Below are 21,212 nucleotides of genomic sequence, written 5' to 3'. Positions count from 1 at the left end.
GATACAAGTTATAAACGAATGTTGTATACGATTTAAATTATGTCGGAATATTAATACAAGGAGTATTTAGGTTGAAAATTTTGTTTGTATATTACAAATTAATACATAAATTTTAATTTAAAATATTTATTTATTAAAAATGTAAAAGTCGATTCACTATTGTAAAGGATAGTTTTGTTATTTTAATCCATATATCATTTAGTCACATATTCTTATTTCATAGTCTACCTCATATAGAATGTACATAGAGTTCCTCATTATGTATGGAAAAAGAAAAAATTCGCCCAATACTGTAGTACATACTATGCTGAATTTTGTAAATTAATAACACATAATAACAAGTTACTTTCTATATCAAATTTAATATGATAACACGAAAAATAAAACAATAACTTGATATAACTAATTTATAGTAATAATATTAAAATTACACTAGTAATATACTTTATACTTAAATTGTTTTGCTAGTTTTTAGAAACTCACCTCACACCTCATGCAAATCTTCATAAAATTTCCTTTATTAGAGGTTCTCATTCGAATTTTGGATATTGAAAAAAATTCTCCTAGGAGTAATCAGAAATGAGTTTTGATGCACAAATTCAGAATAGTCGAACTCAAATACGGATGTCGAACATCAAACTAAAAAAAAATCTTTATAAAATTAAATTTTAAAAATGAAAAAGAAAAAAAGATGATCTATCTGTTCTGTATTCTTTTTTAAGATTAACTTAAATAGCTCCCTACTTAACTAACTAACTAAAAAACAATCGATAGATATAATATGTATAATTTATATATAATAATATATATCATCATGTATATCGATTAGAATAAATAAACAATAAATTCGTCCGACTATTTACGTGAAAATCCCTTTTCTTTTCTTCCCTCTCACCCCCTTTTAAAGAGGCTTTATTAAATCGACCGTTAAGTATTAAAGTAGAAAACTTTATTATCTTTCTTTCTTTATTAATATTATTTTTTTAATATAAAGTAAGTTGAATATTTTATCTCTTTTGACTTTCACGTCCACATCATAAAATCGGTGTAGATATCAATCAGACCGTTCTCAATTGCCACCAATATCCTATACAGATCACAGATCCAACGGTCAGAATTTGTCGACCGTTATATCATCCATCTCAAAAAATTCAAATTTAAGGTTGTCGTTCCTTCTTTTCTTCTTACAAAAACAAAATCCCATTTCCCCCTTTTCTGCTCCTCAAATGGGTTTTTTCTCCTTTCCTTAATTTCTCCAAATCAAATTTTCTTGAATTTTATAAAGCAATTCGACGAAAATGGGGTTGATTGATTCTCCTTCTCGTTCATCTCCGGTGAAAATTACTGTTACTTCTTCTCCAACTGGTGGTGGTGGTTGTCGTCATGGTTTAACTAGCCCGATACGAAGGCATTCGTTATCGGCTAGTCAAAATTCACCCCTTAGTGGAAAGGGGATAAGGGGTGGTGGAAGTGGTGGAAGGTATCTTTCTATGTCTAAAGAGAGTACTGATGAATTTGTAGCTTATACAGTTCATATACCACCAACCCCGGATAATCGAACCATTGCAGATTCACAGGATAGTCTTGTTGGGAGTGGTAGAAAGAGTTATGGGGTTGGAAATCCGAGTGATGGGTATATTAAAGATACAATCTTTACAGGGGGTTTCAATTCTGTTACTAAAGCACATGTCAGGAAGAGTTTAGAGGAGGAGGAGGTGATGAGAAAGTGTAAAACAATGTGTCAAATGGAAGGTTGTGATGAGAAAAAAGCGGAGGCCAAATGCGAATGTGGATATGTGATATGTAGAGAGTGTTATTTGGATTGTGTGGGAATTGATGGAGGATATTGTCCTGGTTGTAAAGAGTCTTATAAAGGGATTAGTGATGATGAAAGTGATGAACCGAAATCGGAAGCTAAAGATCAGGCGAATCCGTTGCCATCACGAGGGGGAGGAGGGAGAATGGCGAAGAATTTTTCACTTGTGCAATCATTCAAGAATCCAAATCAAGATTTTGATCATAATAGATGGCTTTTTGAGACTAAAGGGACTTATGGTTATGGGAATGCTTTGTGGCCTTCTGATGGACAAGAATTTGGGAGAGGTATTGATGATAGATCTATGAATCCTCCTGATTTTAGTGACAGAAGAAATAGGCCTTTGACAAGGAAAATTGGAATTTCAGCTGCAATTATCAGTCCATACAGGTAATCATTAAAGTACATGTCTTGTTACTCTTATGCATTTATATTCGTAGTTAGTGAATAGTTGGAACAATAGAAAAAAATCTCCATTTCTATATTTTTGTTAATTGCCACCTACAAACAGAAAAAAAAGATTTTACAACAACTTTAGCTGAAATGGGACACAGTTCAAAGTAGGAGTGACATACTGGGCAAATATCCTCATTTCAAGTGTAATCACCACCCACAAACAATATATTTCTGTTTGGCCAAGGAAAAGTTATCATCCACACATGAGTGGTGTCATGTTCATGGGGGAAGCTAAAGGGAGCCAAGGGGGTTCGATTAACTTTCTTCAATTGTACTGCATAACTAGCATAAAAAATAAATTTTTTTGGTTATAAATGAACTGTTGAATCCCCCAGAAATGAGAAATATTCTAGTACAGTAGTAAGGGGGTTCCAAAAGAAGTTGCCTTAGATCACAAGTTCAATTCCTACGTGTGACAGTCTAATGTTTTTTCAATTGCCTTGTATGAGTTTCTAGCTCCAGTAGGTCATGTTTAGACGTAAATTGAATTCTCCTCTTTAGGTTGAACTTTTAGTTGAGGCATGCCTAGACAGACAATAACATGTTGAAAGATTACAGAAGATAGTCATTTGCTGATGGTTTGATTTCAAATGACAAAATATATGAATCAGTATCAAAATTTGAAGTAGATGCATGAATGTGAAATATATGCAGGTTGCTTATGGTTCTTCGTCTTGGTGCTTTGGCTTGTTTCTTGACATGGAGGATTTCTCATCCAAATCATGACGCAATGTGGTTATGGATAATGTCAGTAGTGTGTGAGGTTTGGTTTGCAATATCTTGGCTTCTTGATCAGTTGCCAAAGCTCTGTCCTGTTAAAAGAATCACCGACCTCACGATCTTGAAAGAAAGATTTGAAAGTTCAGGACCAAACCTACGGAACCCAAAGGGATTGTCTGATTTACCAGGCATCGATGTATTTGTTTCAACAGCTGATGCAGAAAAAGAACCACCCCTTGTAACGGCAAACACAATCCTTTCCATTCTAGCTGTTGATTATCCTGTTGAAAAGGTGGCATGTTACTTATCTGATGATGGAGGTTCCCTAGTGACATTTGAAGCTCTTGCAGAAGCTGCTAGTTTTGCAAGAATATGGGTTCCCTTCTGTAAAAAACACGACATAGAACCCAGAAATCCTGAGTCATACTTTGGGCAAAAGCGTGATCCACTGAAAAACAAAGTGAGAATTGACTTTGTCCGGGACAGAAGAAGGGTGAAGAGGGAGTATGATGAATTCAAGGTGAGGATTAATGCCTTGCCAGAGTCAATAAGGCGACGATCAGATGCTTATAACACCCAACAGGAGTTAAGGGCTAAAAGAAAACAGGTAGAACTTGGAGAGGATCTTTCTGAACCAATCAAGGTCCCTAAAGCTACTTGGATGTCTGATGGGACTCACTGGCATGGTACTTGGTCATCAGCTGAGGAAGGCCATTCAAGAGGTGATCATGAGGGTATTATACAGGTAATGTACTTTGCCCTTCAAGTTCTTTTGTTTAATACTCCCTCTGATTCAATTTGTTTGTTTGGTTTTGATTTTAACAGAGTTTTTAAAAAAGTACGGAATGTCTCAAAATGTCCTTTAATTTTATTGTCTTAAAATATGTCATGTCGAAAGTTAGAATGAAAGAGTTGCCAAAAAGGGAAAGAGACATTCTTTTTGAAATGGACTAAAAAGGAAAGTAAGCTAAACAAATTGAAACTGACGGAGTATGAAATGTTGTATTATCTCTGAGTACATACTTTGTCTTCAAGTTATCTTGTAAAATGAGAAAATTTTGCTTCTAGTCTTTTGTTGAGTTCCTGAACTTTGTCTGTTGCAGATCATGTTGGTTCCACCAAATGCAGAGCCACTTTATGGGAATGAAGTAGATGAGAAGAACATGATTGACACAACAGACGTTGATGTAAGATTGCCAATGCTGGTTTATGTTTCCAGAGAAAAGCGACCTAGTTTTGATCACAACAAGAAAGCAGGAGCGATGAATGCTTTGGTCCGAGCCAGTGCAATAATGTCAAATGGCGCATTCATTCTTAATCTTGATTGTGACCATTACATCTACAACTCTTTGGCTATGAGAGAGGGAATGTGCTTTATGCTTGACAAAGGGGGTGACAGGATCTGTTATGTTCAGTTCCCTCAGAGGTTTGAGGGTATTGATCCAAATGATAGATATGCAAACCACAATACAGTTTTCTTTGATGTTAGCATGAGAGCATTAGATGGTTTGCAGGGTCCAATGTATGTAGGAACAGGTTGCATTTTTCGAAGAATTGCTCTTTATGGGTTCAGTCCACCAAGAGCAACGGAACACCATGGATGGTTTGGTAGCAGGAAGACCAGAAAGCTTTTGAGGAAACCTAACATACAAAAGGATCAAGAGGATGATGAAATGTTTTTGCCAATGATTGATGAAAAAGATGATGAGGAAGTAAGCAGATCTTTGCTTACAAAACAGTTTGGAAACTCCGTTCCACTGGTTGACTCTATTGCTGTAGCTGAATTTGGAGGGAGGCTGCTCCATGAGTTGCGAGGAAAAGGTTGCCAAGGAAGGCCAGCAGGTTCACTTGCTGTACAGCGCGAGCCATTGGATGCTTCAGCACTTGCTGAGGCCGTGGGTGTCATAAGTTGCTATTATGAGGACAAAACCGAATGGGGCAAAAGAGTTGGATGGATATATGGTTCGATCACAGAAGATGTTGTGACAGGTTACAGGATGCACAATAGGGGCTGGAGATCAATTTACTGTGTCACAAAAAGAGATGCATTTAGAGGGACAGCTCCCATCAATCTAACCGATAGGCTCATCCAAGTTCTCAGATGGGCAACAGGTTCGGTTGAAATCTTTTTCTCTCGCAACAATGCTCTATTTGCAAGCCCAAGAATGAAGTTCCTGCAGAGGGTGGCGTATTTCAACGTGGGAATGTATCCCTTTACTTCCATTTTCCTCCTCGTCTACTGTATCTTGCCTGCACTTTCACTCTTCTCAGGAAAATTCATTGTGCAATCCCTCAATGTCACCTTCTTGGTATTCTTACTGGCAATCACAACCACCCTATGCATGCTTGCTCTCCTTGAAATCAAATGGTCAGGAATCACCCTTCATGATTGGTGGAGGAACGAACAGTTCTGGTTGATTGGCGGAACAAGTGCACATCCAGCAGCCGTGGTACAAGGACTACTGAAAGTTATAGCAGGAGTTGACATCTCATTCACATTGACATCAAAATCTGCTGCACCTGATGACGGAGAGGATGAATTTGCAGAGCTATACGAGTTCCGTTGGACAGTCCTAATGATTCCACCAATCACAATCATACTGATCAACATGATTGCAATTGCAGTAGGAACATTTAGGACTGTGTATAGTCCTTTCCCACAATGGAGCAAGCTTCTTGGAGGTGTATTCTTCAGTTTTTGGGTGTTATCTCATCTCTATCCATTCGCGAAAGGACTAATGGGGAAACGCGGAAAGGTTCCCACCATTGTGTTCTTATGGTCTGCACTCATCTGCATTGTTGTCTCGTTGATCGCTGTCTACATATACCCTCCTTCAGGACATCAAGATTTCTCAAGTTTTCAGTTCCCTTGAGTTGTATTGTATTGTAAACATGAGTTGTTGATGTGTGTGTCTGTCCATCTCGGCAGCTCAGTTAAAACTCACACATTCTTAAAGAGTATGTACGAAGTTTCTCAACTTCATCTCACTGTTCAGTATTCTTTTTTTACTTTCTTTTAAGATGTACTTTATGTTGCATGACCAACGGTTATTTGGAATTGCAAAAAAGATCGGATATTCTTTAGTTACCACAACTGGTTGAGAATGTTTCAGTTCATTTATAATTGAGCTTTTTTACCTCATTTTTCTCAGATGTCAAATGCTACTGTGCATATTCAGGTTTTCAGCTTCATTCCGGGATTGGAACAAACCTATGTTGTAACAGAGAGAAGGTGAACCAACTTCCTTTGATTCGCTTCTTCCTACATAATTTATATGTTGTGATCGTCTCTCCCATCTGGTCAACTAGCTTTCGCTCCTTCCTACATAATTTATAATATAATGTGATCATCGCCTCGCCTCTCCCATCTGGTTGAGTAGCTTTCGCTCCTTTCTACATATTTTATAATACAATGTGCCATATTGAGAGCATTTCAGTCATAGTGGGAGCTTTCGAAATTAGTTAGCGCACCCCAACTAACTTAGCCCATTTCGACCAGACTTTTCCACTCTCTGCAAATCTTTCAAAACATAGTTATTATTAACACCCATAAATAAAGAAAATGAACTTTAAACATCTCGTCATTAGTTTTTTTTCCAAAACATACTTATGGAAACACTGTGTGGTTATAAAATGACCAAGTTTTGGGCAGCTTTGAAGATGAGTTTCAAGTTTGAAAAAATGATTTGGCCAGAAATTTTGTTAAGAATATTTAAAATTTAATATAGGTTTTTTTGACAAAGGGTGTTTGATTGGTCGCTACTATTTCAACTTCCAAAAACATTTTTTAATCTCATCTCTAATAACTCTTTTTATTTTGTTTTTTTTTTCAAAAAAAAAAATAAAATTCAATCAAATCCACGTCTAAACCTAGCTTAGTAAGTGTACAGTACAGCCCACATGAATGAATCTTTCTACAATTAGGCTTAGTGTTCTAGAAGACTAAGAGTACTTTTTATCTTTTCATTATCTGGGATTAATCAACTTCAAAAAGGTAGAATTGCAATATCTCTTATGATTGTGTATTTAATTAGTGAAGATAATGCTGTCAAACTCAGATTAATTACTTATTAGTATATTATACATATTACTTCACTCATTCAACAGGCAGTGTCAGTTGCAACTCTTTTTCTTTAAAATAAAAAAATAGAAGTTGAAAAGAAATTCAAAATGATGGGTAATTTTAGAGAAGGACAGCTTAGCTACGCTAGAACCAACAAATATTATTTGGAAAGTACCCCAACAGAGTAAAAATAATAATAGAGAGAAGGATCCAGCAACAAGTCAGAAGAATTCATATTCATAAAATAAAATAATTGAGGTGAGCCAAATCTTGGATGCTCATTGTTGGTGGAAGTTAATAACTCAAATGTTGACTAACTTTGAATTTTTATTTCAAATTTCAGTGATTTTCTGGGATAAAAATTCAAAGTTGAGTGATCATTTGAGTTATTAACTCTTGTTGTTGGTATACTAGATGTTGAAGTCTGTGCTAGCACGAGCCCAATATATGTTATTTTTTTACTTTAATTTATGTGATATAGATGAAATTTTAAAAATCAATGATTTTTTTATATATATTTTTAAATATTTTACGTTATTAGCTATTGAGTTATAGTATTTTTACATAATTTCGAATACTATATGCTATACTTTTGTTTCAATTTATGTGCCATGATGGAATAATTGAGAAAGTCAATCAAATTTGTTATATAGTTTTAGATATTGTAAATTGTTAATTATATTATGATTTATACTATTTTTTATGTAATTTTCAAATAATATAGCTCTATCGCAAATAATATGATATCGATAGAATTTGAAAAATCAAGTCAATTTTTCCTACATCATTTAAATATTTTAGATTGATAATTATTGTGATTTATATTATTTTTCATGAAATTTTAAATAATGTATCCCAATTAATGTTGCATTATTATGATTTACATTACTTTTCACGAAATTTTTAAATGATATGTCTCATTTTTTGTTGCGTTGATAAAAAGTCAACCAAAATTTTTTATGTGTCTCCAAATAATTTAAATTATTAATTACTATAATTTATAATATTTTTATACAATTTTCAAATATATATATATATATATATATATATATATATATATATATATAAAACAAGTTAAAGCTAAAAAAAATAAGTAAATTAAAATTTAGATAAATAATGATATTTTTAATAGACTTTTAGATTTTTTAAGCTATTACCTATTGTAATTTATAATATTTTTTTGACATTGTAATTTAATATTTTAAGTTGATAGCTATTATAATCTATAATACTCTTCTTATTCAAACTTTGTGGTGTTGATATTCAATTATATTTTAAAAATAGTTTAAGTTTTTAATTATTTTGATTTATAATACTTTTCCTTCTATTTCAATTTAAGCGACACTTATATAATTTCGGGAGTCAACCAAATATCACGATTGAAATAGTGAGGCAGACATGTCTTAAATGACTCATAATAACTAATTAGAAGTGATATTTTAGATAAATAATTATATTTTAATAGATTTTTAGATTTTTTAAGCTATTAGCTATTGTAATTTATAATATTTTTTTGGCATTGTAATTTAATATTTTAAGTTGATCGCTATTATAATCTATAATACTTTTATTGTTCAAATTTTTGTGGTGTTGATAGTCAATTATATTTTAAAAATAGGTTAAATTTTTAATTATTGTCATTTATAATATTTTTCTTTTTATTCCAATTTAAGTAACACTGATATAATTTCGAGAGTCAACCAAATTTCGCGATTGAAGTAGCGAGGCAGACATGTCTTAAATGACTCATAATAACTGATTAGAAGTGATATAATAAAATTGCTACAAAAAATACATATGAAAAAAATTAAGTGAGTCTTATATAAGATGTCAAATTAATTTAAAACATCAATAGTAATCTATTATTTTATATTTTTATTAAATATTATTAATTTTTTAATACTTAGATGACTTTTAATAATTAATTAGAAGTGACATAATAAAATTACGATTGAAGTAGCTGAAACAGACATGTCATAAATGTGTATTTTATTTTTTAGTAAATATTATTAATTTTCTAATACGTAAATGACATATAATAATTAATTAAAAATGATATAATAAAGTTATGAAACAAGCAGACAACTAAAAGCAGGCAAGCGTCAGCCGCCTGCTTGAGGTGCCAGCTAACTGGCGCTTATATATAGTATAATAATACTTTCCTATTTTTTTAATGTCCACTAAAAAGATGGCCTTTTATAATACTTAAGAACTCTTTTGATTTTAATTTTTTCATTAAAACTCTTAAAGGTGTGCTCTTATGATATAGAATTGTCATTATATTTTTAAGATGTCCATGATCCGTAAACGTACTCTTTGCGTTAATTGACATCTACATCCTTCAAATTTTGAGTGTGTACAAACCTACACTTAAACTTATATAAAATTAAACAAATAAATACACATTCTACATATTAGTTGTCACTTATGCACAATATGCATGTTTACTTATTTAATTTTACATAAATTTAAATATTTACTTTTATACATAGCTAAAATTAAAGAATATATGCCAACTAACACCAGATTGAAACACATATTTATGTATTATAATTTATATGCTTCCAAATTTTATGTCTCAAGAATATTTGTAAAGCATGCAAAAAGTTATAATTCACATGCTCATCTATTACTTCACTGTGTTACAACTAGTGTCACGATGGTTTTGCAAACGATAATCATTAGGCAGTCGCCTTACAAGACACTATTAGTAGTCAAGTATATATCACCATATCGATAAGGGGATTGGGGCTCTCATCACTAATAATATCGTATCGCCTAATATTTTCAGTATAATCTCACATATCTACTTAGTTTTTATCAGAATTTTAATTAATATCAAACAATACAATAACAATAAATTCAGTGTATTCCTATAAAGTCTGGTCTGAAAAGATAAGATGTACGCAGTTCATACTGCTATCTCCGAAGAAGTAGAGAGGCTGTTTCTGATAGACCCTCGGCTCAAGATAAAGAGTAGTAAACAAGGGAATGGATGACATAACAGAAATAAGGAATAAGAAATAATAAAATAGAAATCAGAGAAATACGAAATACGAGAAATAAGGGTAACACGAAAAGAGAAAATAGGAACTAAGAAATAAGAAATAGAACATCCACCTAGTAGTAACATACACTCACATACCAAAAACCTATGTACACAGTCCTATGATTACTAACCCAGCTACATAAGATTTCTTCTGACTGCTTGCTACAATCCACCCACTAATACTAGTCTTCTACCCTTATTCGCAACCTCCACACCTTCCTATTTGTTGGAGTCCCACATCGGTGGGTTAAAGGATCCTTGGTCTCTTTATATGGTCTTGAGTAATAATTCTCCCCTTATGAGCTAACTTTTGAGGTTGAGTTAGGCCCAAGATCTATTTCTTTATCATGGTATCAGAATCGGGTTCATCCAATTCATTGTTTCCGATGTTTGGGCCCCCATCTTATATTGTCCATGTTTCACATGTCCAGCCCTCGACGTGCGGGGTATTGGAGTCCCACATCGGTCAGAGCCAGGTTCAGCCAGTTTATTATTTTCAATGTTGAATCCCCCATCTTATATTGTTCATGCTCCATATATCCAGCCCTGGACGTGCGGGGGTGTTGGAATCCCACATCGGTGGATTAAAAGATTCTTAGTTTCCTTATATGGTTTTGAACAATCCTCCCCTCCTGAGCTAGCTTTTGAGGTTGAGTTAGACCCAAAATCCATTTCTTTATCACTATCTAGGATCATGTCCTCAGTACCTAACCTGAAGCTACTGCATGTATTGCTCGATTATTATTATTATATGCCAACGTAGCTGGCCACGTGTGATGCTAGGGCAAAAGGAATTGGTCCCGAACGTCCCATGCGTTAGACACATCACAAGCAACAATGCCTATTATGGGCCCCTTGTTAGATGCCACATCAAAGTCACAGCTCACCCTCCTTTTTTCTTTATTTAGCTAAGTATTTTAGACAAACCACTTGTTGTATCATCATATGCTAAATATAGTTATAATTATCACTTAATATTTGTTGTTGTCATACCGACACTAATTTGATGTTTATCGGAAACATATAATCTTGCCAAAAGCTTATACGCCTTTGTAAAACTAATCATGAAATTTGAAGAAATTCCAGCTATGCCTCAATAATTGATTCTAATGTCCATAACTAACGAAAATGACATCTTTTATAGGATTTAACTTATTTAGATAATAAATGCTTGAATACAAGCGCGATACTTGTTCCAAATTTGAGGGGATTCGAATACTCAATCAAAACAAATCATAAATTGGGTGTTGAAATAAAATTTATTGACAAGAGATCGTCCACATATTCTGCCTTTATTTGCAGATATCATACGTTATTTTTGTTCAATAATTAATAAATGTATACCTAATGATCAATGAAGTAAATTGAAAATCATGAGATCTCAATTCTCGTGTTAAAATTTTAAGCAGAGACAACACCAACTCCTTCCTATTTGTCTCGAGTTTTGACTAATAAAATTACTTGATACCTATGCGGCAGAAGGTATGAAGTATCCAATAAAATTATTATTGGGCAAAATTCAGAAATAACATACTTATCCATTTAATTATGAGTTTCATAGCAACAGTTTCATAATTACATAATATAGCAAATTGTATTTTATATTTTTGCAAACTGTTGCTACAAAAATACAAATACATATAATTTTTACGGCAAATATGAACAATATGTATTTTGCATTTTTGCAAACTGTTATTACAAATACATATGCTACAAAATGTAATTTGATAAAAGTATTATTATTTTTTGTAATTTAATATTTAAGTATGCTACTTTAGCTATATTTTCCATTATTTAAAGCGCGTGGAAGCTAATCTGAACAAATACTTATTAAAGAAGAAAAAAAAGTGAAGGTAATTAGAGGAGGCAAAGTTGAGGGGGAAAGATGGGAGTTTCACAAGAAATAAAAGGGGTGTTAGATCTTTGTATCAAAAGAAATCCGTGCAATTGGGCACCTAATAAGTTGTAACATCACGGTTTCCTTGGATTCTTTCTCCCTACATACCCACCAGTCCTCACCACTGCAAAAACTGCCAAATACAGCAATAGGTCTCTCTCCTTTTGATTTTATAATGTGAATGACACCCCTCTTTTTACAGTACCTTACTACTGTTTTCCTAGTCCTTAGCCAACTTTGATGTGAAAGGACAACCTGGCAATGAAAAGCTTAACAACACATCATTTTCTACTCACTCCATTTTTAAAAAAAAATACCTAAGCACAAAATTTAAAAAAATAAAAGACTTCTTAAATTTAAATTATGTCAAATGTACTAAAATATCCTTTAATTTTGTGATCCTAAACATGCCAGATGAAAAGTTAAAATTAAAATATTAAAAAAAAATAATTATTCCTTTTAAAACAGACTAAAAAAAAAATACATCATTCTTTTTTAATTGCAGGTAGTATTATTAATGAATGCATATGTCCTTACTTTCTACCTTTTTAAATTTTCTCTCTCTAGGTGCACTCCACTACTGTCCATCCAACAATTTATGTGTTGTTGCAAATTTTAGTTTATTCCTTCTACATCATAGATAGATATTCTTTCTTCTCCGGAATCAATTCCACAAAGTGGACCGCATTACTTGCTGGCCAGCAACAATTTCCTCTTATCCCACAGATGCCACGCACAATAATTTCCCGTCGCTACCAGCCCATGTGCCACAATTGTCATTCCCACTATGTGCTTACAATAATCCCAAAATTTAGAGCCTCTCCATCCCCACCTATTGTTTGATTTTTTTTTAATGACGTGATGTTCAGATTAACTTGTGTGCATTATAATTATTTTACTAAAGGTTTGTTTGGTACTGAGGAAAAGCAACATTCCTAGTGTAATACCAAAGTGAAAAAATAAGCAGTCCAAAGCAAATATTAATATGGAGGCTTGGTTAAAACTGTTGAGAAAAATAAGAAAACAAGTTTTATAACTGACTTTTCAACTTTCCAAGCTCATTGTCTATTATCTGCACTAAAAATGTTTTGGGATCAAGCAACCTCTTACTTACCACAACACAAGAAAATAACAACACAATACTTCGGGTAATCCTACAAAGTAAGGTTTAGGAAAGTTAGGTGTTACGCAAACCTTATCCTCTACCTTAGAGGTAGAAAGGTTGTCTCCATCCAAACACCAGAAAATAAATAACAAATATTTTCTTTCAAACACACCCTCAGCTATTTCTTCTTTCACCCCTTGTCCCATCAAAAAATTAAAGAAATCACTATTTTGTCTTGGTTAGGATTGAACTGAACTATGACGCCCTCACAGTTGCTCATCCTGTTCAATCCTGATTCAATGAACTTCTAATCAAGATCACACTTTCGGGTGATATTTGCTTTCCTTTTTCCCTTTTCATATATTGCTCCAAACATCCTATTTCCAGCCATTCTCCTTATACAAAAAGTGATGTTATGTTGGTCTTTTGCTAATAAAAAACGAAGAATCATTGATCCCTATTAACATGCATCATATTGAGTAAGCACATGCCCGTGTTCCAAGTAGAGTAAAAGCCAACCCCAAATAAAATACAACAACAATTCATTGACAACTTTAAGATGAAGAGTTGGATAGCAGCAAAATACGTAGCCCCAAATACAATAGAATAACAATACAATAATAGGGGAGGGCTGGTAATCCTGCAACCTATAACATTCATTTAGTCTCACTCACACTTTTTAGAAGGGGTTAAGTAAAATTATTTATTAGTAGAGCATACTTCTAAAGAAAGCATATTTTTGAAGATAAGAGCTAACTACCATACACTAGCATTATCCATCACTAACTTAAGTAGAAGATAAAGAGACAAAAAGTGTAATGCACACAAAAATTATACTAGTACTATAGTATTTCTACTACTATTTAATATTCATATAAAGACCACTCATCAAGTGTCGGTAACAATTTATCTCGCTGACTTCAAATCAGATATATACCCTACTTGCCACCGTACCTACAATAACACTTCAAAATAGTAAAATTAAAACTTATGCTATTGTTGTACTCGTGTCGGTTACTCCAAAAATATATAGTAGCTTTGGAGAATTGAAACAAACCAAAAACTTTTTTTTGGAGACTCGGAGCAACCGACTAAAAAGACAAAGGGCTGCCTGGTGCACAAATCCAGAAAAAGACTGAACCACAAGAGTCTATCGTAAGAACCAAACCGTAGATTTCGACAAAAAATTATTTTCATGACTAGAACTCGTAACCTACTACTAATCATATGGAGTCAATTTTACGAGTTATGTGAGGGCTCCCTCCAACTACCATATTTTAATGTAAGTGAAATCAAATGATAAGTGCAAAGCAAGAGTACAGCTTGACTAAAACCAAATTGAATCAATAATTATCTGTAATCCCATTTTATTTCAAGCTGCACGAATAACAATAAAATAAAATACACATCGTCTCTGGTAATCATAATGTTCATCATATGTTAAATCAAAATATAATAAAATAAAGAAAGTAACAAAATTTGAACGAAATAAATTGAGAATAATAAAAAAAAATTAGAGAAGTTAAAAATCCCCAATAATAAAATGAACATAAAAATTTAAAAAAAAAATTTAAAAAAAAGTTACTAGGAAGAATTTACCGATGAAAATCCATACAAATCGTACGGTGCCCATAGTGAATCAAGTGGACATGGTTTTTTTGAATCGAGCCGAATCCACGGTTTACCTGAACCGGACCAATGAAGTAAACTAACCGGACCGGGATGTAAATCCCGGCAACTTCCCCTTACATTGTCGCCGCCTAAACCGTGCTGGTTCCACCGGTGCTCAATGGGTGCCACGTGTCCGGCGAAGACCAATAGATAGGGCGGCAATGACCCGAGTTCATAGATCCGATTAACTTTTTGTATGTCCATCCATTTCTCTATCCGTTTCGTGTACCCGACCCGTCTCCATTTCTGCAGATCTATTACCATTACCCCTGTGTTGAAGTAACACGCGTTCCGCCCGGAGAATGTCCCGGAAAATCTAGGTTCTGACCAAAACGATTTCGTAAAGTACTTGGTGAAATTGGCGTGACAGTACTCCGGTGCTCCGATTGTTTTTTTGCCCAAATTTGTACGCCATAGTTTGGCAATGTCATCGACAACTACAATATCGGAATCTAAATAGATAACGCGATTAACACAGGGCTCCAGTAGATCAGCCAGGTAATTTCTCGCGTAGTTTAACGGCTGTTCAAGGGCTTGCCGAACAGAAGTGGAGATGATTTTCCTCACACGTTCAGGGTTGAAGTAATATATCTTGAATTTCAACTCCGGGAAAGTGGATCGAACTACGGTTTCGAGGTTGGTTTCGGAAACGAGAAAGTGGAAGAACACACTCTCCGGACATCTAGAATGGTGTAAAATTGAATGAACAGCAGCAATTGAACCACGAAGATACTCAACATCAAGAGTAATAGCAACATGAACAAGCGAAGGATCACATATTCTTTTGTTATTACTAGCACATTCATCGGCATTTCTGAATAAAGGGGCTTTACGAAATGAGAAGCGATTAAGCGGTATATTGTTGGTAACTTGACTGGGAAATCTGAGATAGGATTCAAGGTGTGAAGATCTAATAGCTTCAGCAGGTGGAAACGATTGTAAAGAAGGGGATAACACAATCATTACCATTGCAGCGGCGAAAAATCCAGAAAACTTGGTGACCCAGAACATTTTTACAGTGTAAAATTGTCCCCTTAGGGTTCTTCTACGGTCCGCCACAGGTAAAATCTGAAATGGAGTTTTCTCTTTATTAGGCTTTTTGGGTACTTTGCTTAATGGTAGAGAAAGAAGAATCCATGGGGTTGCTCAGTAGCGACGTGCGTTGCAGTACACTTTTTCGCTCACTTTCTCTCTCTCTCTCTCTCTATTTGGGAGAGAAGGGTCACATAGGTGAAGTATAGAGAGAGAGTGAAATAAAGAGTGATGAAAGAAGGGGAACTTTAGGTTTTTTGGTGTATGGACTTTTTTTGAAATAAAAAAAAATATATTTGCTCTTTTAGACTATAACACACAATTTTAAGAAAAAAAAAATGATTTTAAGTCTTTGATATAAGTATTTTGTGAGTGATTTTCAGGGATAGTCACTCATTTTTTTATAATTGTCTGAAAATATCACTTTTATTTTTTTTAGGATAATGATATCACTTAACTATTTTTATTTTTCTTAAAAAATATTTAACACTCTAAAAAACTTATTCTATCCTACTTGGCATATCATGTTGTTAAAATTTTTTATTTCTTTTTTCTTAATTATAGAAAATTTTAAATTACATAATATTTTATTTTTAAAAAAATTTATTGGTAATCTAATTCTCTACAAGTTTTTCAACCACACTAATTCGATGGAAAACCTACAAAATTTTCTATAAAACAACATTTGAAGGAGAAAATCTTAGAATTTTTTTTGTCAAGCAAAATTCAATAGAAAAATCTTAAAAGTAATTATCAACTGAAAATTTTAATTCGTATGTAAATCACCTGTAAAATTTTAAGCAAGACCTTTTTGATAAAAAAAATAATAAAAAAATGAATTCTTCTTGTTGATCTTCCCCAAATAAATTTCATAAACAAATCAAGTAAATCCGTAAAGTTAACATAGGCAAAAACTTTAGAAAATAGAAATTTATTATTTTTAATTTTAATTTTTCATTTTATTTTTTTATTTTTTTATTTTTATTATACTATATTTTATCTTATTATATCATTAAACATCAATTTATATCCTTTCCTCATACTAAACTCACAAAAAGCAAGTGATATTTGGTTGGGTACTATTTCAATTGTAATATTAGATCATTTTGTTAATATCTTAGGTCAAAATGTGAGTACTATTTCATTGGCTGGGTACTATTTCAATTATTTCAACGGTCCAGAAGGTCATTTTGCCTTTTTAAAAAGAAATAAGACCAAATTTTAGGCAAATAAGTTTGATAAGTTAAATAGATCTATTTCTTATATCTTATATATATAAAAAAAAAAAATTAATAACATGTCATACAAAGTAGGAGAGAAGAAATATTTTTGAAGTGTCAAGTATTTTTTGAGGAAAATAGAGATAGTTGAGTAATATTTTTGTCCTAAAAGAAACAAAAGTAATATGTATAGGCAATTATGAAAACATGGATGACTATCCATTGAAATTACTCGTATTATGATTAGATGATGTATTTATCTAAAATTCAAAATTCTATGGGACATACAAAGTTTTTGTCCAATGACAAGGAGGTCACAAATTTAAGTAGTAAAGATAACTTCATATAAAGATGTATTTGTTATAAATGTATTTACATTATAATGAATGTCTATCAAGATCTAGTTGATATCTATCAGGATTTGATGCATTTGTCTTTTAGTGTGAAACTAGGGGCAAATTCCCCATATAAATAGAAGGGTTCCCTTCATTGTAATTCATCCCTCAAGAGAAATAAGAATTACTCTCTCTATTCTCTCTACTCTTCTTCTCTTTCTTTATTGTTTTATAACGCGTTATCAGCACGACTCTAACCAACGAGTTGAATTTCATATAGTCTGCAAATTTATCTCACGTCTAAAAAGGTTTGGTACCAATGGCATCTTTAGTAATAACGCTGTTATCGATAAATAATCATATATTTTACTCCCTGGTACGTCACACCATGTCAACTTCATTACTTCTTTTGTTGTACGTTCATGTGGTAATGGACATGCTGCCTAAAGTTTGAGAATTGAAAAATATTACAATCAAAATATAGGTACCAAATCGTATGTTAGTACTGCAAGCATGCATATTTATTGTGTAATCTATTTCTTTCCTTTTTTTATATGTGAATCTTGAACTAATTTTTGTGGAGATTTTTTTGCTTAAAAATTTTATGTAGTTATTAAAGTTTTGCAATGGATTATTAACATTTAAATTACTGTACAAGTATGGACTTACGTGATGTATAAGACTAATGGACCATCATGATGAAGATGTTGGGTTTAAGTCCCATCGATCTATAACCTAAGGCTTCTTTTTATATGGATAAGATATTGAGTTTGAATCTCAATATACCATACCGATGATATTATGATGGCTAAGGCAAAATAACAGGTATTTGGTAAAAAGTCATGAAATCCGACCCATTGAATATGCTCCCTTCCATGAAGTGAATGTGATAGAAATATATGATAAGTCTGAAATATGACAACTTACTTCATTCTTGAGGTATACGTGGTAACGATGCATAATATGTCTGAAAGAAGACAAGTGATTGAATGCACGAATATAAGCGTAAAGAGACAATATGATAATGATCATCAAAAGTGATGATATTTTCACACGCATATTATGATCATAAGACATGCTAGAGAAAATTTTTTTACATCATATGTATAACTTGATTTGCTCCTGAAGTAGTAATATCATGAAAGAGGTTATAAACTATCATAATTTGATACGCTTAAGACATGATTATATTCCATTCCTGGGAAATGATAAGCTTATTACTGCAAACATGCGGTTGATTGTGATGGTATCACAACTCACCTCCGAAAGAGGCTAAATAATTGAGAAAAGTTATTTTGAAATCTACTTCTGAAGTAGTAAATCTGAAATTTATTCATATAATAGTAAATCTGAAATTTACTAAAGCAAAAACACATATCATGGTAAACTTGGAGTTTACTAGATTAAAAGTTCATAAGTTGACATGAACTATTGCGATATTCCGAAGATGTGCATACTGAGTATTGAACATATATTGAAGAATTGAAAAATTTTTCATGAACTTTAATGTTGCTTGTTCTCATGATAAGTTGGTTGGACCAACTAATTTTGGGATTGGATCTCTTAAAATCTGAAAAATATAAAAGGTGAATATGGACCCGTTCACCAGTTATGTGATCTATTAAGATGCATCAATATAAGATGATCGCATGTGCATTTATTTTCAATCTGCAGTTTGACATTCATAAATTTGCTTGCTCAATAAAATTGAGTTAAGAATATAACTTTCAGATTGTGCAATCAAGATAATTTATCTTGATGATGATGGTTTGACATTGAATGCCTTCGATAAATAGCTAAACCATCGCTAATTAGAACAAAGCTTCATGTGTTGGTCTGAAATATGATATATTGCATACAATAACACTTGTATGCATTAGATCAATAAATTATGATTATTTCTTCCCTTCAATTGGTTCAAGTTCATGAACCAACTATTCCATCTAATAGTTTTGATGTGCGGTGTACGATTAATGAATATATCATGATGCACAAAGATGGATTCCTCAAAGAAGTAGAGGATGTATGCTAGTTTTTCTAACATAAGGGTGAGATTATAAGCGCTATGAAATATATTAGGAATTATCACCAGATCCCCATCCAAAAGATAATTCAAGTCAAATGCCGAAAACATCTCATATTAAGCGCAAATGCTCTTATTTTGTGTTCCTAAAGGACAAAGTCTATGCATGCGTGAAGCGTGGTAGACTAATCAATTCCAAATGAAATAGTCCTTGAAAAATACGGAGCAAATAATCATAATAAGAAGGTAATGAGCTCTTGAAGAGCCTACGACATAACACTTCATAAAACCTTATGAGAGGTTCATGTACATGAAAATAATAAAGTGATGAGATCTCAAAATGTTATATCGCATTGTGAACCGATACGAAATAATATATCATCAATATCTTTGACACAATATTGGTACAATAGTGTGAAAGATTACGAGGATCTGAATTCTACGTTTATTTAAGCATGCTGGCGTAGAAACATTTATCAAGTGATAAGAAAGGGTGCATCTAGGTAAGTGAAAACTTATTTGATTTGCAGTCCAGATACTTGAAGACGCCACACATAAAATGTTGAATATTGTCACTTGACAAAATTTGTATGAAAACTTCTTTAAGGATTCAAAATATAAAAGTTTCTAGGAAACTTATTGATAATCCTTATATTGTATAAGCTTATAGCTTAAAAATTATTGAAACTCTTGGAGAGTTTTTAAACCAATAGATTATTTTTTGAAATGAGAAATATACTGAATTAGATTGGTTATGAAGTACTATATCTTAGTACAAGTGGTGCACTCATGTATCTTGCAAATACTACAAGGCCTGATATAACCTTTTCAGTCAATTTGTTAGCAAGGTATATTTCTGCTCCTACTATGAGACATCAAAATGGGATAAAACACATGAACTTATTTTATTCTAAAGATTGCAGTCCCGAGTTTATTGGTTATGCTGTGTTGGGTACTTATCTGATCCGCATAAAGCTCGATCTCAAATAGGCTATGTGTTTATATGTGGTGGTACTGTCATATCTTGGAGATATACAAAGCAGTCTATCGTAGTCACTTTATCGAATCATGCTGAGATAATATCTATTCATGAAGCAAGCCGAGAATGTGTATGGTTGAGTTCCATGATATATCTCATTCGAAAAAAATGTGGTGTGAAATATAACAATCTACCCACAATTTTATACACAGATAATTCAGCATACATAGCACATCTTAAGGGAGGATTCATAAATGGAGATAGAACGAAGCACATTTCGCCAAACCTTTTCTACTTATATGAGCTACAAAAGAATGATGATATTAACGTGCAACATATTCATTCAACTGATAATGTGACTGATTTATTCACCAAATCTTCTCCAATTGCAACTTTCAAGAAGATCCTGCACAAGATCGAGATGCAAAAACTCAAGGATGTTCTCATTAGGGAGAGTTAATAAACGTTGTACTATTTTTTCCTTACGAGGTTTTGTCCCACTGAATTTTCCTTGTAAGATTTTTAATGAGGCAAACTATATGCGTATGGTTAGAGATGTGTACTCTTTTTCCTTCACTAAATTTTCTCCCACTAGGATTTTTTTTCTAGTAAGGTTTTAACGAGGCACATTATTTATCTAGACATTCAAGGGGGTGTTATAAATATATTTACATCATAGTGAATGTCTATCAAAATCTAATAAGATCTAGTTGATATCTATCAGGATTTGGTGTATTTGTCTTTTAGTGTAAAACTAGGGGAAAATTCCCCTTATAAATAGAAGGGCTTCTTCATTGTAATTCTTCCCTCAAGAGAAATAAGAATTACTCTCTCTATTCTTTTTAC

The 21,212-nt window shown here is 32.7% G+C and overlaps 2 protein-coding genes across 2 annotated transcripts; one reads left to right on the top strand and one right to left on the bottom strand.

Moving 5' to 3' along the window:
• The first annotated feature begins 1,164 nt into the window (after positions 1-1,164).
• Positions 1,165-6,134, top strand: LOC107864075 (cellulose synthase-like protein D5). The gene is made up of 3 exons (XM_016710335.2): positions 1,165-2,206; positions 2,927-3,737; positions 4,096-6,134. The coding sequence occupies exons 1-3, from the start codon at positions 1,299-1,301 to the stop codon at positions 5,863-5,865; spliced, it is 3,489 nt and encodes a 1,162-aa protein (XP_016565821.2). The 5' UTR covers positions 1,165-1,298; the 3' UTR covers positions 5,866-6,134.
• Positions 6,135-10,962: 4,828 nt separating this feature from the next.
• On the bottom strand, positions 10,963-16,111 carry LOC107864076 (probable galacturonosyltransferase-like 7). Its single transcript, XM_016710336.2, has 2 exons — positions 14,706-16,111; positions 10,963-12,256 (listed from the first exon to the last, which is right to left on the bottom strand). The coding sequence occupies exons 1-2, from the start codon at positions 15,786-15,788 to the stop codon at positions 12,020-12,022; spliced, it is 1,320 nt and encodes a 439-aa protein (XP_016565822.2). The 5' UTR covers positions 15,789-16,111; the 3' UTR covers positions 10,963-12,019.
• Positions 16,112-21,212: the final 5,101 nt, after the last annotated feature.

Source organism: Capsicum annuum, chromosome 3, assembly GCF_002878395.1.
Source record: "Capsicum annuum cultivar UCD-10X-F1 chromosome 3, UCD10Xv1.1, whole genome shotgun sequence".
NCBI lineage: Eukaryota > Viridiplantae > Streptophyta > Magnoliopsida > Solanales > Solanaceae > Capsicum > Capsicum annuum.
The sequence above is the reverse complement of the archived record's forward strand: the minus strand, read 5'-3'. Positions and strand labels throughout refer to the sequence as shown.

Coding starts and splice junctions, on each gene's coding strand:
- LOC107864076 (XM_016710336.2), bottom strand. CDS start 15,788: ATGTTCTGGGTCACCAAGTTTTCTGGATTTTTCGCCGCTGCAATGGTA. Junction 12,257..14,705: donor ATTTGTATGGATTTTCATCG/GTAAATTCTTCC, acceptor TTTCATTGCCAG/GTTGTCCTTTCACATCAAAG.
- LOC107864075 (XM_016710335.2), top strand. CDS start 1,299: ATGGGGTTGATTGATTCTCCTTCTCGTTCATCTCCGGTGAAAATTACT. Junction 2,207..2,926: donor GCAATTATCAGTCCATACAG/GTAATCATTAAA, acceptor AAATATATGCAG/GTTGCTTATGGTTCTTCGTC. Junction 3,738..4,095: donor ATCATGAGGGTATTATACAG/GTAATGTACTTT, acceptor TGTCTGTTGCAG/ATCATGTTGGTTCCACCAAA.